General features: G+C 41.6%; 2 protein-coding genes across 4 annotated transcripts in view; one reads left to right on the top strand and one right to left on the bottom strand.

The window, feature by feature from the left end:
• Nucleotides 1-10,193, top strand: part of tbx4 (T-box transcription factor 4) — a 35,701-nt gene extending 25,508 nt beyond the window's left edge. For both annotated transcript variants that reach the window (XM_036129431.1, XM_012878785.3), the window contains exons 6-9: nt 6,674-6,826; nt 8,673-8,761; nt 8,941-9,176; nt 9,253-10,193. In XM_036129431.1, the coding sequence (XP_035985324.1) occupies nt 6,674-6,826; nt 8,673-8,761; nt 8,941-9,176; nt 9,253-9,890 (1,116 nt within the window). In that variant the 3' untranslated portion in view covers nt 9,891-10,193. The remainder of the gene's footprint in view (nt 1-6,673; nt 6,827-8,672; nt 8,762-8,940; nt 9,177-9,252) is intronic.
• Nucleotides 10,194-13,238: 3,045 nt separating this feature from the next.
• Nucleotides 13,239-26,998, bottom strand: part of LOC118558863 (Fanconi anemia group J protein homolog) — a gene marked incomplete at its 5' end in the record, with an annotated part of 47,064 nt that continues 33,304 nt past the window's right edge. Inside the window, 1 exon segment of one of the 2 annotated variants that reach the window (XM_036129429.1) lies at nt 13,239-13,460. In XM_036129429.1, coding sequence (XP_035985322.1) covers nt 13,380-13,460 — 81 coding nt within the window. 2 annotated transcript variants of the gene reach the window in all.

The following is a 26,998-nucleotide window of genomic DNA, read 5'->3' as shown; positions in this document are numbered from 1 at the left end:
GGCCAGATGATGCCTGGACCACGAGGTGTGTAGCAAAGCAGTACCTTTTGAAATGAATAGCACCGTTAATTAATTATGTTAAGTAAAGAATGTATGGCCATTCTCATCTTCACCTCCAATTGTTCTTTTAACAGTAAAATGACAACTCTGAGTAAAGCACAGATTAGCAAAGACGTTTCTACAAGTATAGAACTTTTGAGGTTTCATAAAGTTCTATCGTGTAACTGATTTTCAAAGGCTCGGCTACATCTGAATTCCTGAAACAGTGTCTTTATTAGATCCCAGTTGCTAGACTGTGATGGCACATGTAACTTGATTTTTACAGCGCCTTGCAGTATCCATATCTGTAAAGTATTTAGAACTCATGAATATCAGGTTCTGTTAGGCTATAAAACAATATCCCAAGCTTTGAACATCTCCCAGAGCTCTGTTCAGCTCATCATCTGAAAATGCAAAGAATATGGAGCAACTCCGGACCTACCAAGGCATGACCATCCACCAGAACCGAAAGGTTGGACAAGAACAGCCTTAATCAGACAAGCAGCTGAGGTCCATGGTAACTCTGGAGCAGCTGCACAGATCCACAGCTCAGTTGGGAGAATCTGTACCCCACAAATGTAGCCTTAATGGGAGGGTGGTAGTATGAAAGCCGTTGTTGAAAGAAAACCATTCTGTCTACTTTGAAGTTTGCCAAAAGCCAGTTAGTGGTACAGCAAACGTGGAGTTTCTGGCTACCCTGCAAAACGCTATTGTGGGTGGAAAACTATACACTCCACATCACCCAGAACATACCCTACACACAGTAAAATATGCTGGTGGCAGGATCATGCCATGGGGATGCTTTTCTTCAGCAGGAACAAGAAAGCTGGTCAGAATTGAAGGGAAGATGTTTGGAAGTAAATACAGAAAAACCCGGGAAGAAAACCTGTTAGAGGCTGTAGGAAACTTTAGACTGGGCTGGAGGGAAAGTTATGCACTATTTTCTGTTTGTCTATCCTTTACAATTCCAAACAACGTCCTTTTGGTTTAAATCTGACAAGTTCAAATATATGAAGATGCTGTAGATACCATCAAGAAATGGCTAGTGTGTTCTGTCAAACCTTTAGTTTCATGTCTGGTTTGAACAAACAGCTAAGCCTTTTTGAATTGGGGTTGAGGTAAGAGTTTCTGAGAACTCAATATTTTTCTGTTTCAAGAAAAATAATTGAATGTTATTCAGACAAGTTTATGTGTAATGGAATTTCTAAATGGATTATAGTGCTTTTTATTTTGTTTTTGTTATGACTTAGTATCCGTTAAGCCTGCGTTCAATGTCTCCCCCCCCCCCCCCCCCCCTTTATTAAAACAGTTCTATAAAAGCCACAAGATGAGATCAGATTTTCTGCTCCTCACTCTGAGTTGGAGGAGATTAATAATTTGAAAACAGATTCTGGGTTTCAAGTCTGAACACTTGAAACATGTTCTAAGGTATGTTTTGAATGACAACATATTGAGCAACCATAGTGAGTAAATGAGAGCAAATGTTTGTGAATAAACAGAACTGGGTATTTGTTTTCACTTTTTTACATGTCCTGTCTGGCAGTGTAGCACTCAGAATTACTGTCTTAATGCCAATGAGAGAACAGATTTACTTTCACAAGTGGAGCATCACTGCTTTCACTATAGTGCTCTGCTTGATACTCATACAAAAAAACTTTATCAGATATTATTTTGGGATTATTTCAAATTCATGGACACAGAAACAGAAAGGTAAAAGAGAAGGAAAAGGTAGGGAGAAAGATGAGGCAAATTGCTAAAAGGGAAAGAAGTTGATAAATAGGAAGGAAATGAAAAAGAGAGAAAAAGATAACATCCTCAGAATCTGCTATTGCATCTGCAGAAAGAGAGATAAAGAACAACAGAACAAACAAAAAAAGTACAAACAACCAACGCCTTTGATAACATCACTGAAAAATATGCAGTATTATTTAATACAAGATGTATTTAGTGACAGCCAAAGCTAACTATAGGGGTTATCTGTATAGAGGTCTATCTGTAAGCACCTGGGTCTAAGCCCCTGTGGGTATTTGTGAGTGTGTTTGTATATGTAAGGTTTTGCCATTAGAAAAATGGACTGACCCCTTGAGGAGAAGGTGTCTCAGGAGAGTGTGAGGAGCCACAGACCCGCCCCCTAGAGCGTTGAGGCAGACACTGGGGACACCAGATTCCCAGACATACGAAAGGGCCCCCAGAGGAGAGGAGCCCAAGGAGGACCAACACAGGGAGAGCTGCATCAACCATCTCAGAGGACAGAGGAGAGCCCCAGGAACTACAGCAGAAGCTCCAGGGAGTTTCAGCGACAAGCACATAGGCTCTGCTACGCCAGAGCAGATCCAGCAATGGTCCCAGAGACCTGAGGCCCAAGGGCACACCGCCTCCCAGCAGAGCCCCAAAAGAGCCAGGGAGCTCAGGTTTCACGAATCAGCCACCAGGAGTGAGTCAGCACACACCCGAGAACCCAGCCCCAGACACCGAGAACTACCAACACACCTGCCGGTCAAGGCGCCAACCATCGGCAGGGAGCCTGATGGGCCCCACAATTAGTGAAGACCTGAGATGTTCCAGGAGAGGGGGCAGTCCAAAACCCAACCTGACAAAGAACCAAGCACACAGTCACAATCTCATGTTCCCACACTAATGCTCCCACACAGCCCAAGCCACAAGCTAAGACCAGGGCCCTAACCTGGTCCACCCCAGCTGGTACCCCAACCCCCCCGACCCCAGTGATTCCTGAGCCCATCACAATTTCAATGACGTAGCCAACCAGAGCCCACGCCATGAACCTGTATGTGCCCAGACAAATAGGAGTCACCCCCCCACAAACGCCCAGAGCTGTTTTCTCATAGCCTCTCAGCCGAGCCTACTCCATTTAACTGCTGTTTAATTCAGGAAGTTCTTTCTCTCAAGCACGACTTTATATTCAACTACACAATAATCATTGTTACTGTTCCAAAGGCTGCTGTCTGTCTATGGGAGTACCTACTTTTCTATTTTCCATCGTCTGCCTGAATCTGTGTTCCATTACAGTTATCTCTTCCTACCTCAGGCTTGTAAATATAACCTTACTAACATCTCTATAGCCTATAGGTGTCTTTACAGTCAAATATGGTGGCAGGATTAGTTTTTTTTGTTCATAAAAATCCCACTGGGAACTTTGAGACATATCCAAAGCCAATATCTAGGTGAGTCAACAATAATAATTACATCAGCATTTTGTTTCATATCAAAGGAGATGAAAGCCTGATGGTCCAGGAGTTTCAGTATCACTCTGATAGCAGGGCAGACAAAGATAATAGTGAGTTTATTTCGGTCTTCACATAACCTCGGCAACAGAGCCGTTCAGTGTCCGAGCCGAGCCTAGCAGCCCACGGCCTGTTCAACCTTTGCCTCTCTTTGGGAGCCCCCTTGAGGAGAAGTCGTCTCAGGAGAGTGTCTGGCAAGTGGGGAGGGGAAGTGGAGCTTGATGTTTATTATGGCTGACAGGGCTGGACCAGTGATGACCCTGGTCCACTCCTGCTAATGCCTGACTGGGCACAGCGCTGAGCAGAGGGATGTTAGTGAGCTGACCTGCAGCCACCTAACAACCTAAACGTGTGCATGCTCAACACACGCCACCTGCTACACAACTCTCACAGTCCCCATCAGGTCAGATGAAATGTGCAGCGATGGTCGCTTATCTCAGTGAGTCCAACAGTTCTCTGCTTGAAAGCTTTCGAGTCTGAGCGAAAATTAGCAGAAAATGTTTGTTTCTTTGTACATTCGTGGTACAGCTGTGATCCAGCAGTGCTGGCATTCATCTATACTGTATCAAATGTGAATCAGTAATGTCACCCAAGGACATGGACCACTTATCAACCACATTGCACCATCAAGGCATTTTTATGGCCAAGTCTCAGACAGGTATGGTGTGTGTTTGTTTGCAGAACCTCATTTAATGAGGTGAAAAAAGAAATACAAATAAAGAGCTTGTTATAGATTTAAATTGTTCTTCAGACAATAATTAGTAGAACCACCGTTTGCTGCAACTGTAGCAGCCAGTGTTTGGGGGCATTTCTCCGCCACCTCTGTCCATATAGAATAACAAAAACAAATGACAGATTTGTAATGGAGTCAAAAACTAATAATGGTTAATAAAGGTTTAAGGAGAAGTGTTGCAATTTGTTTTCTTTTTCTCAGAAATTCAGATCCAGATCTGTTACAGTGGTTGATCAGTTGTTTAGCTTAAGCCCACAAAATATCAGTGACTCTTACCTGAGCACACCTGACTCATTTGGGTTTATTTATACTGATGTTGGTTGTAAGATAAGATAAGATAAGATAAGATAAGATAAGATGAGCTTTATTGATCTCACAGTGGAGAAATTCACTTGTCACACATCGGCTTAATAAACAAAAGAAGGTGCCAAACGGAGGAAAAGGTGCATAAGGTATGTAGAGTGTGTCCACAAATGTGTGTCTACATTTTTTGATACAGTGTATCAAAAAGTTAAAAATAAGATAAAAATACAAATAAAATAAAGCACATATTTAGGATGACTTATGTACATTCAGTTGACTTATATACAAATGGATTGATGTTGTACATTAACACGGTACCAGGTAAGAACAATAGTGAGGTAGTGAGATAGCTATACAGCTGAAGTCACTTATTTAACAGGATTATTAAACAGGATTATTGCACAGTGAATTAAATAGAATTGCACAGTAGTTATTGCACATTAGTTATTGCTGTTATAGTGCAACATTGTAAAGTCTGATAGCAGCGGGGATAAATGACCTGCAGTAGCGCTCCTTTGTATAATTCTGTCACTAAAGGAGCTGCTCAGCTCCTCTACAGTCTGGTGCAGGGGGTGGAAGGTGTTGTCCATGATGGATGTGAACTTGGACAACACCCTCCTCTCAGCTACTTCCTCCACAGAGTCCAGAGAGCAGCACAGGACAGAAGTGGCCTTCCTCACCAGCTTATTCAGTCTCTTTCTGTCCCTCTCTGCGCTGCCTGTGGCCCAGCAGACGACAGCGTAGACGAGGGCTGAGGCCACCACAGAGTCATAGAAAGTTTTTAGCAGAGGCCTGCTCACTCCAAAGGACCTCAGCCTCCTCAGGAGGTGTAGCCGGCTCTGGCCCTTCTTATACAGAGCGTCTGTGTTGTGAGTCCAGTCCAGTTTATTGTTGACGTGAACACCCAGGTATTTGAAACTCTCCACAGTTTCTATGTCCTGCCCCTGCATGTTCACAGGTGAGTGTGGTGGGGGTCTTCTCCTGAAGTTGATCACCATCTCCTTGGTCTTACTGGTGTTTAGACACAGGTGGTTCTTCTCACACCAGTCCACAAAGTCCATGATGACCGACCGGTACTCCAGCTCGTTCCCCTCAGACACACAGCCCACAATGGGCGAGTCATCAGAGAACTTCTGAAGATGGCAGTAATATTCAGATATAATGATATCAGAAGAAGCCTAGGCATTAAAATGGTTATTATCAGGGATTCAATGCACCCATTGGACTTGTTAGTAAGGCAAAATAAACTAAATGTATTGGATTTGGGGAGGTCATCTGAAGACCTGTCACTTGGATTGACGAAACACAGTAAGAGTCATCAACCTAACTTCAGGAAGGCAAGGCAAGTTTATTTCTATAGCACTTTTCAGTAACAAGACGATTCATGAAGTGAGTTGTTGTTGCAAAGGGGGCCCTAGCAGATCTGTATTTTAATTATCTGAAAGGTCCAATATGGAAGGGTGGGACTAAAGCACTCCTCCAGCCCATACGGTACCATGATAAACTAGAAGACATAAAATGTTGGGGTTATTCACATAGTTATTGTCCCACCTTTGTGCTAATTTATACCATAAACAACATTTTGTTTACCTAAGGGAGCTTTTTTAACTGGTCTCTGCACAAGTCATTAAGGTCTGCAAGCTCAACTTCCACTGCTGATTTTACAGGTTAGAAAGAAGCCCTGCAGATGTTGCTCTAAAGAAAGATTGTTTGGATTATCTGAAGACAGATTGAACTCCAACATACCAGATGCTTTCACAGCAGACAGGCTTTCATGATCAATGTCAACAAATAATAGAAAAACATGGAAATATCCATTATTGTTCCCCAGTGGGGAAATTCAGGTATACCAGCAGCTAAGGGAAGGGGAGATGGTGCATATAGATACACACAAAGGTAGAAAATGTAAAAACTAAAACTAAGTATGACACTATTAAGTAAGAGCATATTTATGACATAAGAAAAATAAAACTGCAGTTATTAAACATAGCATACTCAGTTTGTATCAATCCAGATTAAAGATATGTGCAACTGTGCTGTGTGATTTTAAAATGTACAAAACGTGCATGTATATCTGTGCATAAACAACAGACTATTTACAAGAAATGAAAAGAACTGTGCAGAAGACAGCAGGGATGTAAACAGTTGCTGAGTTTGTTGGGAGCAGTGATGGTTCTGAAGACTAACAGCTGCTGGGAGGTAGGATCTGTGGTAACCTAGGAAATGATCTTTGTATAGGTTTTTGATTTGCTTACAGCCATTGACTTGAGAATCATTGTCGGAAAAAAAGTTTTAAATTTATATTCTGTTCCTCCATGGCTTCAATTAAATGATTACATTCTCTTTCTTTCCCTAGATCATCCTTAACTCCATGCATAAATACCAGCCCAGGCTTCACATTGTCAAAGCTGATGAAAACAATGCCTTCGGATCGAAGAACACTGCCTACTGTACTCATGTCTTCCACGAGACTGCCTTCATCTCAGTAACATCTTATCAGAATCATAAGGTACACAATCCTCACCCAGAGGGTGTATGAAAAACGGGAAGTTACACATTTTATTCTCAGACAGATTCCAGACAAATCTGACATGTACGTGTCTAAGTGACAGAATGGAGTAATAAAAAGGGTGAACAGATTTGCTTAGTAAACATGCACAGGAAAAAGGTCTTTTTCCTGACAGCATCATGCTGTTATGCTGTCACCCTTTGTTTGTGGGTGTTTCACTACAGGAGGTACTCGTAAACTTCACAAAAGAGATGGCACCAAGAGGGAAGAACATTATGTGAAAATATTGAAACCTCAGATTATAAGCCAGGTTAAAGCTCAGGCACCGATGGGTCTTCTAAATGGACAGTGACCATAAACATTCAGCCAAAGCAGTTACAAAGTGGCCTAAAAGTAACAAAGTCAGTCTGGAGTGGCCATCATAAAGCCTCTGTACCACAGAAAATCTATGGGCAGACCTGAAAAATGTTTGAGAGCAAGCAGGCGATGGTGGCACAGATGTTAGGGGGTTCGTCTTGAAATTGGCAGGTTGCCGGTTCGATCCCCTGCTCTCACTGTCTCCATTGTTGTGTCCTTGAGCAAGACACTTCACCCGTATTGCCTGCTGTGGTCAGAGGGCACCAGTGCATGGCAGCCTCGCCTCTGTCAGTCTGCCCCAGGGCAGCTGTGGCTACCAACATAGCTTACCACCATCAGGGTGTGAATGACTGTAGTCTAAAGTCCTTTGGAGGTTGTCAAGACTAGTTAAAAGCGCTATACAAGTACATGCCATTCATTTATTTTTAGAAGGCTGTAGGCCCTGGTTTGACTAGAATCTTTGATGTGTGTTTTCATCACATAACGATGTTGAAAGTAAAGACTGTCCAAAATCGGCACCGCAGTCTGAAGCTCTTTTCCTCCCCACAACAGTCTTCTTACTGTTGACCCTGTGAAAGGTCAAGGAACAGGAGCTATATTATTAAGGGTATTCAGATGGAGCATGTCTTTTTATACAGTCTGGGCATATTTCTTGTTTTAGCTGTAGATAGACTACCTGGGCTGTTTACACTGAATAGCAGGTCTACTTTGGTCACTAAAAGGCCAAGCTCTGTTTCTTTAAAATGAAAGCACAGATCATTTCCGTACTGTTACTACATTGCTGCTCATAATATTTTTACAGATCTGCAATTCAAAACACTACCAATATTATAGCCACCTATAAGGGCAGAATAGGTACCTAAACATTTCTGTAGAAAATGTGAATCATTATGTGGACACAGATTTTTTTTTAAATGGAGAAAAAAAACATGGCTCAGCAACATTCTTCTCAGCTGCTTGGATAGCATGCGTGGCGAGCATGCCACTATATTTGGGTGAGCCTAGCGTCACAAATATCATACAGGCTGTCCTGTTTCATTCAGTGTTTTAAATCCAAGAACAGTTTTTGTGACCTCTCCAACATCTTACCATCTGCATCCGACTTTGCTGGTCCACGTATTTCTTGCTTAGACAGAGGGTGCTCCCACGGCACTGCTAGGTTTGTACCTTCAGACTGCACTACTGCTGCTTTGTCCTGTATCACACCTGTTTTACACTCGTTCCTCTACAGGTTAAGGTCTTTACAGGTCTGTGGCTACCTCAAGAGTTGGATAAGAGACCAACCAGGGCCTCAGTTCCACGCTTCCATGTCAGACCTTTCAGTTAATTACAGTAAAGATCTGCTAGGGGCCACTTTCCAACAACTCACTTCTATTGGGGTCCTTCTTGCTGTCAGAGCAATCTGATTAGTTAAAAATGGCAATAATTGTTGCTTTACATATTTACCGTAACCCCAAAAGTCTAAGAGCTTCAATGAAATGTTTTCTAGATCACTCAGCTGAAGATAGAAAACAACCCATTTGCTAAAGGGTTCCGAGGCAGTGAAGATGGAGATCTGCGCGCTTCAAGACTAGAGGGGTATGTTAACACAGAAAAGCCAGCAGGGGGGAACTTCTGGTCTCATAAACCCTTGAGCATGCTGCAACTATTTCTATAAGAGATATTTGGATACGAGTATATACTTCTCTCTAAAAAAGGTGAGGTTTCAGAGTATAAACCCAGTCTGATTCTGTTCTTTTACTCTTCCTCATGTGCAGGAAAGATTATCCAGTCATTTCAAAGAACGTGGTTCGTCAGAGGATCCTCTCCTCACACAGTCACCTTTCGGGGAAGCTCCGGGCCGGAGTTCTAACAGGCCATGCTCAAGTCCTGTCTCCTTATCCGTACGACACAGCAGTTCCTTTGTCTAACCTGGACTCCCAGGATTCTCTCTCCAACCACTTCCCCCAGAGCAGAGATCCTGGTCTAGTTTATCACTGCTTTAAACACAGAGGTAAGTTTTTATAATAATATGAAATCATACGCAGTATGACGCGATCCACATAGCAGCTGACTGAATTGCTTTGCAGATAACAGCCGACACTTGGAGCTCGGATGCAAGCAACCATATCTGGAGTCGTCGTCGGTGATGTCAGAGGAGCATTTCTTCCGTTCAGCTCCCTCTTACGAGTCGCCCTTACTCTCCCGTCCATACTGTCCAGAAGCAATCACTTCCAGAGAAGCTTGCATGTACAGCGGGATGGAGGCCCAGTCCGGATCAGGGGCAGCAGACAAAGACGACCGGACCAGCTCTCCTTCAGTTAACTGCAACGTGTGGGCTACAATGCAGCCGTACTCCCGTTACAGCATGGAGGCCGTCCCATACCAGCCCTTCACTCCTCACTTCCCCAACTCTGCACCCGTCCACCCCGTGCTACCACAGCCCACCCCATCAATGGCTGACCTGGGGGTCTACAACTCAGCCATGGTCCAGAGGAGTCTGCCTGTCATCCCACAGTCATCCTCCTCTTCGTCATGCTCTCCAGTTCTCACTGGTTCTAGAGATACAAGTCATCCACCTCTGTACCACAAAAAGCCAGCCTCCTCTCTCCAGCCTCTAAAAGAGTATTCAGCCTGTTCCACACAAGGAATGATACCCATCCGAGATTCATCCTATCAGTACCAAGTGGGGCTGAGTAGCGCAGGGAGTCACTGGACCGACAGCTAATGCGTGGATACAAGTCTGACGTTATGAAAGGTTTCTAAAACCCCAGTGGACGGTGAACTAAACAGTGGTAATGAGCAGATAATGGCAGTCAGTGGCCACGTCTCCACGGCATGACTTTCTGAGACTCAAATGCAAATTGTGGACGTGAGCAGCACAATGCTGACAGACACAAAGTGTCTTGTGACACCTAGCCAGGTAATGTCAGGTAATGCCAGGAAGAAATACAGGAGTAGAAAATTGAAGCGGAAAGATGAAGAAAGCCTAAAAAGGGAAATGATCAATTAAATTACTATCAATACTTTTTGAGTTGCCTTTTAATGCTACAATATCCCTTTCCTAAAAGGCTATGCTACATGTTGCTGTCATTATTCTTTACATTTCACAGACTGGAGGGAATTTATATAGAAAAACTTCTTCATTCTGGTCAAGATTAGTGCCATGACCCATGCACACCATGATAGGTGACTCACAACAACAAAGGATTCCCAGGTATTGCCAGTGTGATTATATATTTGCAGTACTAAAAAAGAAATAAAAAAATGCATGAACAAATAAAAAAAATAATAAAGGATCTGTTTTCGAGTTGCAGCGAGGCAAAAATCCACCGTCAGTGTGGATTTTGGTAACAAACTTGTTTCCTGTAAGAAACACACAGAATAAAGGTAACATTTAAAAGAGGTGGGATGAATTCCACTTTGAAAAATCTTTCAACTTGAGCTGCGGTTGCAGAAAGGGCAAAATGTTGGTGGTTAAAAGACTGATGGAGAGGCAGAGATCAGCTGCTGACCAGAATCAGCTGATTTGTTTTAGCCTGACCCACCCTGAGCTGCAGGGAGCAGCGGGTTTAACAACGGACAAAATCGATCTGTTTTCTGATCAGTAAACAAAGCTGATCTAAGCACGACCAGAACACTCTTTGCTGAGTGAGGTATTTTCAGTTCCATTGAGGCGTACAGCAATGTAAGAAAATGTTTTTATGACATGTTCTACATACAGTCAGGATGCAATAGAGAGCAGATAACCTGAAGGCTGAACAGAGACAGGCAGTTGCTCTGTTTTATCCTTGCGCCTGACCTCTGGGTGTCATAGAATATTCTGGCTTTAGGAAATGTGGGCAGACGTCTGGACATGAGAGTTAATACTAAGTCTACATTCTCCAGGGATTCTCCAGCTGTGATGTACTGCATCAGAACCTGATATAAATAATAAATGTTCACGGCAGAAAGGAAAGATGCTGTTCTTATGTCTTCTTATAGTTCTTAAAACAAATTAGAATCAGTGAAATCAGTATCAGCGGGTCAAAGTTTTAAAAAAGTAATGAGATCGGAAATCACAAATTTCACAAAGTCTTTCATTAAAATAAACGATTCACTTGTTCTTCAGAGACTCTTTTTCTTAGCCTTCCTGAAGGAACAATGGTCAGACCTTCAGAATAAAGATAAAGGTATCCGGAATAATAGTGCTTGTTAACTGAACTCTATATAAAAAGGAAAAAATAATCATTCGTTAACATCACACGTACATTTTTGGCACATGTGATAAACCAGTTGATGTCTCCTACTGGTTGGAACGCTTGCAGCAGTTCGACTTTAAGCATTTATTCTGCTATTTTCATGATGAAAGGAGCGCGGGGTGACGGCTCAAGCTGCGTTGACCATTACCACACGGGTCAGATTATTTCCCCATTGCCGAAAATCTGGGTTGGTTACCATAAATTTACGGTGTAAGAGCTTCAGATTGTTCTTCTGAGAAATGTTAGAAACTGCAGAATTATGAATTCTACAGTTGCATTCTTTATACACAATCTGGTGATAGTCAGCTTTATCGATGTAAAAAATACAACAGTCTGGCAGCCAAGAGTAGTTCATTTAATCATCTCACATGCGCTCACAACATTTATTTTCAAAAGGAAAAAGCCAAAGCAAAGATGGTTTGAAAAAGAAAAAGATTTGTACATTCATTTTGGTTTTTCCTAACTCAGAAAAATCTATTGAACCACACTGTGAGAACGTAGGAACCTGTGTAGAGATTTTCCTTCAAACTGTTTAAAAAAGTGCTGTCCCTGAACACGCTTCCTGGTGTGGTTAAAGTGCATGGCAGTGGATTTAGATCATTTAAAAGGCACGTCTCAGCACAGCGCTGCACAGCAGAATCACAAAGATGCACTTCTGGTTGAGTACGAACGCGTGTCTAAATGTGAAAAGGTTGCGATTAAAACTGAAGCTGCAATAAGTCTGCAGGAAGGAAAGAAGTGACGGCTGGATGGGATCATTAGCGTGCCGAGCGCTGCTTTACCTCACATAGAACCTCCTGTTAGATCTTGAGTTATGTTGATGGCCAGGTCCTGTTTTATTTCAGCACCTCTTTCTCTATCTCCGTCTCAGCTGCTCAGGCAGTTCACATGAAGGCAGCTCTTTTCTCAGAGCAATCAACAAATCATCAACTGGTGAGCTTTAAATGTGGAGCTGGGTGCTGCCTGATAAAAGTTCAGGAATACCTGAAACGGGTAAAGTACACTTTGCCATTCATTAACTTTGCATTAATGCGCCTAATATTTTTGAGTGTTTTTCATGTCAATACTTCATATTTTTATCTAGTCTACAAACTCATAATAAGGAATATTTTTCTGAGCAGTTGAAATAAAAGCAGAGGGGTGTTTTGTGTTCTGATTTATTTGAAAGCCAATTCAGAAACAAATCATTTTATATCCATATCAAAATCATAATAAAAATTTATTAAACCAGTTTGGATCAATGTGTCTTGGACAAAAAAAGCAAAATGCTTTATATGAATACAAAAACATGTCCGACCAACATAAAAGCTACTTTTAATAATCCAGCAATCTAAAGCAATGAGATAAGCAGCACCATACTCCAGGATGTACCTCCTGGAACCAATAGCTACGTGCAATGGTTCTGTAGATGCACCATCATTTAAAAACAAATCACTAGTCAGCATGTAAATGACATCCAGACTGGTCCATTCCCTCTAGGTGCAAACCCGTTCTAGTCAGGGAGGGAAGTAGTTCCAGCTGAAGACTTCTTGCAGGCAGACAGACAAGCTTGATATATATATATATATATATATATATATATATATATATATATATATATATATATATATATATATATATATATATATATATATATATATATATATATATATATATATATATATATATATATACCTATTTCATTTGGTTTCCTGGAAATCTAGTAGGTGTTTGTTCTGTGCAGTAGAAGTAGAGGTGCAGGTATGTGACTCTAAGCCAGATCACCAAACCGAATGTAAACATTAGATCTGATCTGAGTGCATCATGCTGTATAATCCTCTTTGGCAATGTGAATTTTGGCATAAAATAATAATGCCGCATTGTTCAAAATGAATGCCAACTGATGAGACAGGATTTTTCATGGGATGCCATTTATCTGAAAGTTACACAGTTACATAGGACACAAGCAGAGATTTTTGGTAATATAACACAAACACTCAGGCAGAAGGAAAGTCCCCTAATTCAGTTTCTCCGTGAATCAGAGAGCAGAGGTGGACTGCTGCTGGGGCCAGCCACATCTGCAAACAACAAAAGGACACAGTCAGATTTTCATACTCCTGAAAACATTAGGATATACCCTTCCTAGCCTCTGGAACTTTGCTGAAATCCTGCAGTAAAATCTGCAAAGTTTCAGGTGAGGTTCCCTTCACATCAAAAGGAACGTAGCGGACACCAAAGATCCCTGACTTAGTCCAAGTTTTTGAGGCAAAGCTTTAATGGTGCATTAAAGAGCAGGAAAGCCATATTGAAATTTATGTTATTGGACTTTCCACATAAAAGCCCAGTCAATCTCATTAGAAAAAAGCCCATGTTTTAGCCCCTCATGGAGCACAAAGTAACCATGCTGCGTGCGTGAGTATCTTCAGTAAGAGAACCGGGGTATTAAAGTCCATCTGGAAGTCATTGACGGTAGATCTGGCTGTTTCCCTCTCCCCTGCATCGCGCTGCCCTTCCCTACTGTCGTCCCATAATCCCACCTAACAGCCGCCTGGGCTTGGCTGCTCCATTTCGACACAATGATGGGCTTAAATTGGCCTTCTTGTAAAAAAGAAAGAGCTTTGGTTGTTGGGCAAGCCACTCCAAAGGGACACTTTAAATATCTAAGGGGGATTTAATATCAAGTCCATTAGGGCTTTTCTGGAGCCTTGTAAATAGTCAATTAGTGGATAATTTTGATTTGATCCACATGCAGAAAGTTTTGTCATGCAAAGAGACAAAGCTCCACGCCAGATCGCCTTCTGTGTCACAAACGAAGGGTCATGCTCAGAGCTGAGCAAAAGATAATGAGCATGTTCAGGTATTTCAAGCCATCTTTGCTATACTCCGTAAAAAAGATTAATGGTGTTCTGGAGGCCAAAAGAACACAAGAGTCACAGAGGGATTACCAACAGGGAGCCCTGCTCAGAAGAGCGGGAGGCTGGAGCGCTGGGCCAAAAGGACACAGCGTGGCTTCAAAGCTCCCACGGAGGGACGTTAAACTGTTTGCGTGTGTGATCAAACATGCAGCTGACTGGAAGCGCTTGAAGCCACAGCCGCATCTCATAGACAGAAACGATCTGCGACTTTCTAACTGGCTTTAGATAAAAGTATCTGAAAAACTTGTTGGGAGAACTTACTGGATCAATCGTTCAGGGAGCAAAGAGGCACACATTATTTCTTTCTATAGTGGTGTGAAAAAAACTGCCTGTCCTGACTGATTTCTCCTAATTTCCCTTCTTGTTCACACGTAAAGGTTTCAGATAATCAGTCCAACTTCCATATCAGACAACGATAACCACAACAAATTCAAAATGGCAGTTTTGAAAGGATGATTTCCTTTTTGAATGGAACTATCCAAAGCAACCTGACCCCACACACCTTGTTAAATCATGAATTACCTGTGACTAAGCACGGTTTCGACAGTATTGACTTCAACTGCACAGGTTACACCCAGAACTGATTACTGCCAGAGCCGTAGAATCAAGAAATCATTTGAACAGGACCTGGAGAAAGGCCTGAAAAGCAGCACACCATGCTCCCATCTAGAGACGTTCCAGAACAAACGGGAAGCAAAGCCGTTGACGTGTATCAGTCAGGAGAGGGTGATGAAGCAATTTCCAAGGCTTTGGAAGAGCAAACCTATCAGCAAATGGAGAGAATAGCTTTTCTTGCTAGTCCTGTTTTTTGTAGCATGCTGGGTGTAAAGAATTGTGTGGGTTATTACATTCAGCAACTGAACATTTTCACTTATTCACTTGTAGATTCGGCACCTGAATCGGGCATATTGGGGAGTGGTGGCTTAGTGCTTAGAGCATTGTGCTTATGTCCCAGAGGTTCTGGGTTTGACTCCCACAGACTGCCACTCTGGGTCCCTGAGCAAGACCCTTATCCCCAGAATGTTCTCCAGGTTCTGCAGACTGACAGCCCACTGCTCCCTGGGGTCGAACACAGAAGGCAAGTTTCATGGGAAAGTATGTTGCAGTGACTAATAAAGATGATTATTATCATGATTCTCCAGCTTTGACTACAAAATCACAGTGAGAAACATAGAAATGGTGGATTATTATGTCTGAAGCAGGACTTTCATGACCCTGCTTAGCAGCAAATGCTGTGAGATAATAGAAAACTGAACGGCTTGAAAAATATGACCCAAAAAGAATATAAAGATATCTGGACAGATTACATTCACATTTTCTGCATTCCTAAAGACTCCAAGTACACAACAAAATGTGTTCAAGGGCTAAAAAAGTGGATTTTGCATGATATGCAAACCAGTCCCTTCAAACTAGACAAAACCATACTGAAGAGATGTTTACCAGGATAAACAATAAAGATTTATTCTGTTTACACCTTTAAAATATTTAATATTTGGATATATTTAAAACTGGTGCTTTATTATTATTATTCTTTTAATATCCTGTCTAGACAGCCCAATTTTATTCAACTAGAGAGCAACGTCTTGTTTAAACCGTGTACCAGAATTGGGATTAGGATTCACATGAAGGGACAGATTTCCATATTTTTTGCCAGTATTGTGCAGCTCTAACTGATATTGAGTTTCCCTCTGCTTGCTTATCATGCATGATCTGGTGCTTAAATCCAGTCCGCCGCTCAGATATAGTTCCCTTAAATCTGTTCTGCAGATGATGCAGGTCTTCCGGCCACCTCAGAAACTGCCTCCTTATCTTGCAGCCAGGCAGTTGTACTGCAGTAGTGACGACTCACAGGAGAATAGGAATTAGATCGAGCTCTGAGTGCACGGGTTCAAGTAGAGGAAGACCCCCTTCAAAAATGAAACAGACAGGATGAAAAAATATGCATAGGAAATAACCTGGTAACGAGAAAATGCTAATTCCTCACTCTTTCAAAGAACATTCAGAGAAAACATAATTATGATAATAATAAAAAAAAACATAGAACCCATGAAATGGTCTTGTGGACCCTGATGTTAAAAATGTATTTCCCTATAGCAAAAAAAGACAGATCTGTCTGGTTATATGAGAAGCCTTCTGTAAAATACTGCACCTATAAAACTACTCCTCTGGTATATTTATCAAGGCTACTAATATCAGACTCAACCATCTTATAATCTTATTGTCAGCCTTATACTCTAGTGCAGAGGTTCCCAAACAAGATGATTTGATGCTGGTGTGCTAAAAAAGATTTAGCATTTTTTTATTTGTGAAACGGATACTAAATTATAAGTTTACAAGATGCGCCACATTTCTCATTTTAACACAGGGGAAAGACAGCATCTTTTTGTAAAAGCCCTTACTAAAATATTACTCTATTCTTGTAATTTCTGGAAGAAAAAAAAAATCCCACTCACCAAAAATGGGGGCGCCAGTCTCTGGCGCTGTTATTTTGGGGGTCGCAGGATGAAAAGTTTGGGAACCCCTGCTGTAGCGCCATAGTAATGTGTTATATTAAGGATTGCACAGGCCTGGCAGATCACCAGGTGACTGAAATCCCCTGCCAGGCCAATTTTCTTTAATCCGTATGACATAGTTAAGGCATGGCTGTGTACCCGACTCCGTGGCCTGCTTAGGTTCTCTCCTTTCTTCTGCTCTTATAAATGTAAGGTAGCAGAGTGAGACTGAGACAGCTCCCTGCAAAATCCACAACAGAGTTTCTGTTTAAGCACTAAATGACCAAACTCCATCATATTTACTTTCAGTTCAATGTCATGCGGTTTATTTATGAGGTGTGAGGTTGTTAAGACTGAACTGTTCTTCTGGTAAAATGTGGACCCATGACCACTGGCATTTTTGACATGATAAGTTAAGTGGGGCACAAAAACTCAACGAATTTCTGTGTCATGCATACAACCTGACTTTGATCAATTTTAAATTACACAGATAAATTAGCATAAACCAACACACTAGAAAATCCATTTTATATAAGCTAAATGTAAGTTAATTTTTATACATAAAATTACAAATAAGGGCTCACTCATATTGTTAATTTATCGAACAGAAAAGATTCACATCTATCCTTCCAGGAGCTAGCAAGGGCAACCAACACTAGATTAATATTTGCTTTTAGTTTCCATTTTCCTCTTTTATTTTGTCTAAATTGTCCTACATTTTATTCCAACTGTTTTTTACTTGTTTTTATTCTGTTTTTATTTTTCAATGTTTTAATCATGTAAAGCACTTTGCATTGTCCTTGTATTGAAATGTGCTATACAAATAAATTTGCCTTGCCTAGATTGTCACACACTATCCATTAGACGGTAAAGGTAACGTGTGCATTTCCAGTATTTTGATTGGACGATCTGAGCTTGGGGTCATAGTATTTGTACCCCTCAGCTGTCTACTGAGAGGATGTTGGGCATGTGCACTGAGATTTCAGATGTTCATTACTTAAACAAACGTTGGTGGGCTGGCCCCAAAATCAATACGCCTCAAGAGGATTTAGCTACTGAGCTTATCAGTTTTCTGGCAGACTTAGATATATAGACACAAATGTTTCTAACAGAGTTTTATAGGTAACGGAATCTGACTTTTTTTTAACAATATAGCTCTATAAAGAACGACCATGTTCCACTGATTATTGCGAACACAGAGCTCCAAAGTGACATCTAATGGGGCCCGGCCCCTCTGGCCCCAAAGGCAGGGACACCACAGTCCATGACTACCCAAGGACAGAATGGAGCTCAGTCCTTCCTGGCTTCATGTGTGAGAAGAAGAAGAACAGTTTTATATTCTGCTCTGGATTTGACAGGGATAGGATTTTAATGTCTAGCACAACTTTTGGTCCAGCTTTGTGGATCAGTTTAAAATGTTTTAGTACATCTTGTTGACTTCCTGATAATAATGAATTCAAATGGTTCAGTCAGAAAAAGTTTATAGTTTTTCTGCTTGACTCATGGACAATCCTTAAGTTTGGCCATTTTGTAAAGAGTTTCTAGAAACCTGTTTTCTATGGCGGCTAATAGACACAGGTAACAGTATGGTTCTTTATAATGACACTGGAGACAAATAAATGGCAGTCAGAGCAAGTGATTGGCTAGACAGTTTACTACTAAATGTCCTCAAGTCATCACTAACCTAATCCTGATTGGTGTTATTAGTTATTTAGTCATCTTAACACCCCTATGATGTATTTTAAATTCAATAAAAACACTGAATAAGTAGTGTAGCTTATAACAAAGCATTTTCTTAGTTCGCATTATATTCCCTGTTTCCTTTTGAAGAAACAAGGTGGAGTATTGATGCGAGCAAGATTCAGTAAAAACAGAGGTTTCAGCAGAAGAAAACACAAAACTGATAATCAGAAGAAATGTTAACTGACTGCCGCCTGAAGATTCCCAGTTTGGATTTGTACATTTCCCTTGCACCCTCGTGAACTGACTTTTCCCTCTGGTTGGAGCCTACTGACGCCTGGCAGTTCAGCCAAGAGCCATGACACGAAGACCAAAAGCCTCTCCAAACCCCCCCACCCAGCCAAATTCATCTGGGATTAGTGGCTCCCATTTAAAGTACATACATTCGCCTTAAGGACAACCTCTGAGAACCGAACTACATGAAAGTAATTTGATGTTTATTCTGTTTATGTACACGTAGGAAAGGGTTTTAAAGACTTGCAATAGAAAGTTCTTTTCCCAACAGCCAAAAGGCCTACCACTATCTGCTAAGCACAAATAAAAGCTAATTGTCCCAACGATGGTTTCCAGTTCCCCCTGTCGGTCTGGCTGGAGGCAGACTGCACACACAATCCACTGCACAAAGGAGACGTGCTGCTGTGTTAGGCAGCGGTCAGCAGGGAGGCAAAGCAGGAGGCTTTCTTCTTGGTGTGCTCATACCCTCTACTGGCTAAAACGTGTAAGGCCAAGCGTTTGCCATTTGTGCTGGTGGGGCCAGGATGTGACAACGTTTAGGGTCTGTGAGCATGGAGCAGATCCATGTAACCCTGTGCCACCAGAGGCATGTCTGTGCGGGGAGATCTGGTTTGACCTCAGGAGATAACAGCATCATCAGCATTTCTGACACTGGTCAAGTAAAATAAAGGAACTTTATAATGTCATATTATCTGTTGAGAAAATGTGTTTAAAACGACCAATTCAACTTAAGCTTTTAGGCATAGAACATATATTTAATTATGTTGTTAAATAATAACCTTTTTGAATAATAATGATAAAGAATGAACCCCTGCAACCCCATGAGGGATTAAGCGGGTCAGAAAATGGATGGATGGATGATAAAGAATAATTGTTCTGTTTTGTTAGCTATTACACAGAGGTGTTTAATAAGTCTAGACAAGAAGTTTGTGGGTTCCTGGCCTTTTTGACTTAAATCCTGTGAGCTTTAACATGTATATATGAATGGTATGAAATGTTTTAACAAATCCTAGGGAAGCTAATATTAGCAAAACAGTCGACTTTATTCTGTTCACTAATCACTCTGTGAGGCAGCGGCGCTCTAAAGGACACTGACCCTACGGCCTACGTAAAGGCCGGATTCAAAGGGCAATGGCTTACATTCAACCAAGATGCCGATCCTCTATTAAGCCTGTAATGACAATACTTTGAGCCGGCTCCTTAGAGCTTCATGTTTAGCAGCCGGCCTGGTCCGGATCAAGTATTTACTTTGATAAGTACGGTTTACCGGGGATCACATGCTACTGACAGGCACGTTAGCCAAAGGAGGAACAATCCTTCTGAGGGTGATTAAGTGTCTAAAGAAAGGCTGGGTGAGAGGTATAAGACCACTAAGTTTGTCCTTTTTGCACGCTCTATACAGGTGGAGCTCAGGATTGCATGAAAAACACAACCATGTCTGGCTCATCCCCACTCCCTGCTCTCACAATGCTCATGCACTATCTATTCATCCGTTGTCTTCCACTTTAAGTTTTAAACAGAACTTTTTTTTGTGTTTTCTTACCCCTTATTTTTGTCTTTATTCCATTTGCATGTTCAGCTACAACCAATTCAGTTTAACAATTGAGAGTAAACCAGTTGAGATGACCAGAACAGATGCTTTAGCAACCAGCTGATGAACTGTTAAAGATTGTGGCTCATTCAGGTCAGGGTGTACAGAGAAGAGAGTTTTACTTCCCCTGGCCAGTTCCCTTTTAATCAGAAACCTGTGATAAGCCACCAAAGTGATGTTCTGTAATGATTGGTTGTGCCACCTAAAAGCTTCACCTTGGGTGACAGCAGGTCAGCTCCATTGATACGGCGTATTTTTAGGAAGGGAGACACATCAAAGTGCTACATTTTGTGTCCACTAACAATGATTGCAATGAGGCAATGATTTTTTGTCGTGCCGCCTAAAAACTTCAGTACTTGTCTTTAACACAATTGCATGTTTTTGAAGGTCTGAGCACAAACCCCAAGGAAGTAGGAAATTTATTAAGAAAACAAGACGTATTGAAAGGAAAATGTGCTCATAAGCTAGTTGACTGAGGTGTAAAAGACAGGCCTCGCTGCTGAAACACAATCTCAGATAATCTGGACACCAGGTGTCCTTCCAGCAGGTGTTGGAATACCAGCTGGCATTTCCAGGACAGGAACCTGTGTCCTGTGAAGTGGGCATACAGTAAGAGGCCTAAGCACAGGTAATAAAGGTAAACTTGAGGATTTAGGTCCTCAGCCCTGACTCTAAAGACTCTTAGCAGGTGATTTGTGGCTCATCCCCTCAGGGCTTAGGCTGTGACGATCTGACAAAGCTCGACTATCAAATCAGGTGTCTACTTAACGCAGTCCAGCCAGGTTGATCGGAGAGATGGCTGAAGAGCGGGTCGCACATCCTGTTAGCGTAGCTGTTTGAAAGGGTATTTAAAGGGCGATCCCATTATGCTGGATTGAAATCTCCATAATGTGTTCCAAAACAGCTCCAGGAAGGATTCTGACAGCATCTTTTGGCAGGAAACGGTTACGGGACACATGCTAAACTGCATCAAGGTTGTCTTCATTGTGCAGGAAGCAGTACGTTGTGTCAGTGGGAGAGAATGATAAAGAGATGGCTTTCCTCCTGGGGACATACAACCACCCTTACCTTAGACCTGCAAATACCTCCAGTGATCCCTGAGGTGTTTTACTCATCACATGATTATGTCACATTGGGCAAAGTAGACTGATACCCAGCAAAAGGTGTGGGAGGAAGCTGAACGATAAAAATTATATTTTAATTTAAGCATCCAAGACAGACAGTGTTTTTTTATGTTCCTGAAGCTTTCGATCTACTCAATTATTGTTCAGACCTGGATATATTTCTGTATTCTTCTCATGTCCTGATCTAATGACTGCGGTTTTGGAGACTATGTTCAGTTTATGTTTATTTATACAGAAAGGTACAGAGAAAACTCGATAAAAATGTTGTCAATTATTAATGCTTCCTGATTCGATACAATCAAAATGCGCTTTTATGTCAAACAATAGTATCATTTTATCAACTTAAAATAGGAAACCTCAACATAACATAAAGTAGTTTCAGTCTGGCCACCAAGGAATGCTAGATGACTTAAGGAAACGCATAAAAACAAACAGAAAACAGCCTACCTAAAATCAGAGTCATATTAAAGTAGCCAGAGACCATCTAAAACCTTTAAAATTGGGTTTAAACAGTGTTGGCAGTAACACAAATGATGTGTTTTGAAAACTTTGTGGGTTTTGTGTGCAGAGTGATTACATGAATATTAACTAACTGTAAACAGCTTTACTTGCCTAAAAACGTTGGCTTATATAACAAGAGACTGTTTTCACCATATGCTGTTAAACATTTTGCAAAGACTTTCAGCTGCAGTGAGGAGGGCTCTGATGCGTCTACTATTGTCCAGCATAGCACCAGAACCAGTTTGTGGAACACATTAAGCAGGTAGGTAATGGTTAGACAAACACTTTTCTGTCTAACCAACACGCCGTTGTGACAAGAGAGGCAGTAATCTGTGTGCTCTCATCTAAGAGAACGAGTTTCCCTTAACAACATTGCCAAGAACAGGAGGGAGATGAAAACTTCTGTAGATTTTCCAGCAAGGTGGAGCACAATGTCACATAAAATAGCGTTCTCAAAAATCCACATTATAAATACTGACTTACCAGATAAACTCCATCTATGGTCAAATCCTAATATTTAAAATGTTTTAGTTCTTCAGTATACCACAGAAATGTGAAAGGAGGAATCTAACATGTTAAAGCCACAAAATCCAACATCTGTTTCACCATCAGAACTTTTGGCCATAACTGGACTCTTAATTAATTGTCACGTTCTGTTCTGGTTTATGTTTATTATTTGGTTAAAGTAGCTCTTTTTGCCCTTAGATTTATTTCCGTTTTTGGATTCTAGTTTAGCCCCTTTATTGTGTTAGTTATCTGGTCCCTGTTTTAGCTCTGCTTTTAGTTCTGTGCTTGGTTTTGTCTTAGGGTTATTTTCTAGTGTCCTGTCTGCTCCCTTAATCACTCCCACCTGTCCTTGATTAGTTTCCCTCCGCTCACCTGTTCTAGCCACCTATTTAAACCTGCCTTAGTTCTCTGCTCCCCGTCGGTTCGTCACACTTGTCACCCATGTGTCTGCTGCCTCAGTTTGGTAAGAGCTCCCAGCACATTGATCCTGTCTGTAACCTGATCTGTTTTGTTCTGCCCAGTTCTGTTGCCGGTTCCCTGTCAAGTTGTCTGGATGTCTGCCTTACCCTTTTTGGACCCTGTTCTGTTTGACTGTTTTGATTCCCTCTCCTCACCTTCCCTCCATTAAAACACCGTCAAAAGCATTTCTACAGTGTTTGGCTGAATTCTGGGTTCTTCACCACATCATTCATTACATTAATTTGCTAATCAGGACCATAGCTACATGATCTGCACAAACTGAGATGCACATTTTCTTTTTGTTGGAGACAAGAAAACTACAGCACTTCCACAATAAACACAAGCAGTTTTTAAAAGCAGATAAAGGGAATTATTTGAAAGCTAGGCATCATAATTACAGCCCGTCTCCAGAGAGCTAAACGCTCTGTTGGAGCACGGAGTCTCACTTGTATGAAACGCTTGTCTGCCTTTATCAGTATGCGAGTTTGTTTAGAGTCTTGTCATGAAGCCCTTGGTATCTATCATGAAGCAGCGGAGGCAAAACAAGCAGACTGATTATCATCACCAGGGCCAGGAAGGGTGGACAACAACAGTGGAATTTATCCCACCCATCTCACAGTCTCCTTTCGCTGTGACCTAAATTCATTTTCACCTCCTCTCCTCCTGGCCGAGGAGCCTCGAGTCTGATGTGAGAGGATGACACCTCCCCTTCCGTTGCCTTCTTCCTACAGACTTCACTCTTCTGCAAATGAAATCTAAACAAGCACAATTACAGTTAATTGGCTTGATAGGATCTCTGTCTGCCTTCTGTGCTCGAAAAAACATCCGCTCAGCCTGCACACACACACACACACACACACACACCTTCTCCTGAGGTTTCCCTCGCAGCGGCACAGACGCATCAGGTCTGAACTGCTTTAACATGGAGCTTGTCTTCACGCCACGCGTCCCAGGCGCTGAAAAAAGCAGAGCTGGATGAAAGCGAATGTTACGTGAACGGGTCCTGGGGAGCACATCTGCTATCTCTGATGGCTGTGATAGCAAACGTTGACTCCGTGCTTGTGCTATCAATGGCACTCATCTCACACAAACACACTCAGCCCAAACAATGACTAGCAACATTGCTGGTAGGACAAACAACATCCTGATATAATTACACATTCAGGAAATTAACAAGACAGTATGTCTGCTGCAGCGGGAGCATGTACTCTACACTGTAAGTGATTGAGGGGAAGGAAGAGTTCAACACCAGGCTGCTGCGTGTCTGTAAATAACTGGCTGGACTGGGACAGGACCTCAGGGAGGACCAGACCTATTCCCTGTCCAAGAGAAACAGTTCGCAACTAGTTTTTGCTGACTTGAAAAACGATAGTTTAGCTAAAAAATCGGAATAATTTTTTATTCTAAACAGTTCAGGAGATACTAAAAAGATGTCACCAGATATAAAAACGTGTTTCTCCGTCAGATCTCCGTCACTTGCTCTGTTTTTCAGAAAGTATTTCTGACAAGTCGTACATCCTTCAGATTCTTCCTGTCTTGGTCAGGGAGCTGTATCACTGTCAAGGTAGTAAGTTTGTAATGTAAATTCTAAATGTTTAATATATAACCTTGCAAACTGTTTTCTAATTGCCTTTTAGGATTTTTGCACAGAATATAGTAAATCATACAATGATACACGAGAGGCTATAATCTGTGTTTTTTCGAAACATCTTGCATTAAATCACAGTAACACTATATTTCTAAAATAAAATAATATGTTGCACACAGAACACCTGAGGCACTGAGGGGACGGATGGCATTCATCGGGAGATCACTCATGCTGCTTCCCTTCATTCCCTCAACCTTAACAGTTTCAATGTTTTTATGACCTTGACAAGTGTGATGCTAAAAAAAATATTGTGCTCAAAATCTGAATCAATTTTGTAAAAAAAAAAAAAAAATTCCTAAAGTTTCAAAGCAAAATGTGGCATTTTTAAATCAAAATGCCACATTTTCTAGACCAGTGCTTTCTCTGGAGGCACCCAGTTAGAGTTGCTACCCTGCAAAATTATCAATATCCATTAGCAACACAAACATTTTTGTGACACAGAAACACAAAGTAAAGCATATTGTGAAGTGGACCAAAATATGATTGCAGAATATGATGAAGGTTACAGTTAGAGTGACTTATGTTACCCGGAGCTATCTCTATAGTTATGCTGCTGGAGGACATCAGGGTCTATTTCTCTCACTCTGCTGAGTTCTCCTACTGCTCTCCAATTTGTATTGTTTGTTGTCATTTCAGCTTTTAACTTTTTGTTCTCTGTCATTTTTCTCTTCATAGAAGGTACACCTGGTCTTGCGTTCTCTTAGCTGTGAGATCATCCAGAGGAAGCAGATCATCGCCCATTACCATATAACATAGTAAGGATTCCTGGATCAATGTGTGCTTCTGTGCTTTTTTTGTGTCTCTGCTCTGTCATCTCTAAGCCCCAGTCGGTTGAGGCAGATGAGCGTTCACACTGAGCCTGGTTCTGGTTCTGCTGAAGGTTTTGTCTTCCCGTTAAAGGGGAGTTTTCCTCTCCACTGTCGCTTTATGCTTGCTCAGTATGAGGGATTGCTGCAAAGCCATGTACAATGCAGATGACCGTTTGCTGTGGCTCGGCGCTCTTTTAGGAGGAGTGAATGCTGCTTGGAGAGACTTGCTACAATCTGCTGGTTTTCCTTAAATAACCTTTCGACCAATCTTTCTGGAGGATTTGATTGAATTTGACTTTGTAAAGTGCCTTGAGGTGACATGTGTTGTAAACTGGCGCTATTTTTTTTTTATCTTAAAAATGGAAGGCACTCTAAGTTGGTAATCCTGTTCAGAAACACTTGTTGTAATAGTAGGTAAGATTGTCCTTCCATCCTGAAATATTCAATACATAGTGTATTCAGAAAAAGGAGTATAAAAAAAAACAAAAAACCATCTCTGTGGGAGCTGCAGGCCTGTAAAAACTTTAACCAATCACTGCTCTTCACACCGAAGGAAATGGATTTGTCAGAGTTTTGTTCCTGCTCTCACCCATAGATGCTATATACTCACCCCCCTCTTCCCTCAAGTTCCAGGGGTATCACTTTGTCTATTGGTTGTCCCAGATGCCAATCATTCTGATGCGCTCACGTAACACCAGTGTGCGCACACGTTCCTTGTTATTTTCCGCTTGCTGGTTGCGCATGTGCACTTCTACTGTTTATGTATCCCATTAACTTAGTGGTTAGGTTAGCTTCAGCGTTAGCCATTCATTGTAGCTCCGCTGCTCTCACCGTATACTTTGAACATGGTTGAGAGTCGCAAGAAGCGAACTGCGTACAAGTTTGTGAGAACAGGAGGAAGGCCTCAGTAGAAAGAAATAAGACCAGAGTGGATTTGGGAGATATTTTTCACGCAATCCCAGTTATTCAAAAAGGGACTTGGGGAAACTTCTGGAAAAATCGGCGACTAGCTTTAACAGCCCTTTACTCTGATATATTCAGTGCAACCAAAGGTCTTTAGAAGTCACCCAATTAGTAAACACAATCCAGCTGTGTGTTCATTAATCTCAGTATAAATCCAGCTGTTCTGTGAGGGTCTCAGAGGTTTGTTATAGAACATTAGTGCCAGTATCTGCCTCCTCTGCTGTTTCTATGTGAGGGGAAATGAACATGTGAAAGAAGGCTCTATGGTCAGATCAAAACAGAATTTTTTGTCCTTCATGTAAAAACTAACAGTGAATATACCACCCTGGCCTGAAACCACCATCTCCATGGGTAAACTGAGTGGCCAAATCTAGCTGTCGGGATGGTTTTCTTCAGTGTTTTTTTTTTTCTTTACAATTTCAAGATGGTGCGGATCACTGCAGCTGCCACAGGCTCTTACCTCTTTATGTTCTTCTTTGTGTTTTTGCAAGCATTAATCCAAACATTAATCCAGTATAGAAGGGCTCAAGTGCTAGTGCTGTGAAAAAAACAGGAGTTTATGTACTCTATGAACCACCAAAAACTGGACTTTATCCCACCAGCAGACGAGAGGTTGTGATCAGTGACTTCCTC

Source organism: Fundulus heteroclitus, unplaced genomic scaffold (assembly GCF_011125445.2).
Source record: "Fundulus heteroclitus isolate FHET01 unplaced genomic scaffold, MU-UCD_Fhet_4.1 scaffold_169, whole genome shotgun sequence".
NCBI lineage: Eukaryota > Metazoa > Chordata > Actinopteri > Cyprinodontiformes > Fundulidae > Fundulus > Fundulus heteroclitus.
The sequence above is the reverse complement of the archived record's forward strand: the minus strand, read 5'-3'. Positions and strand labels throughout refer to the sequence as shown.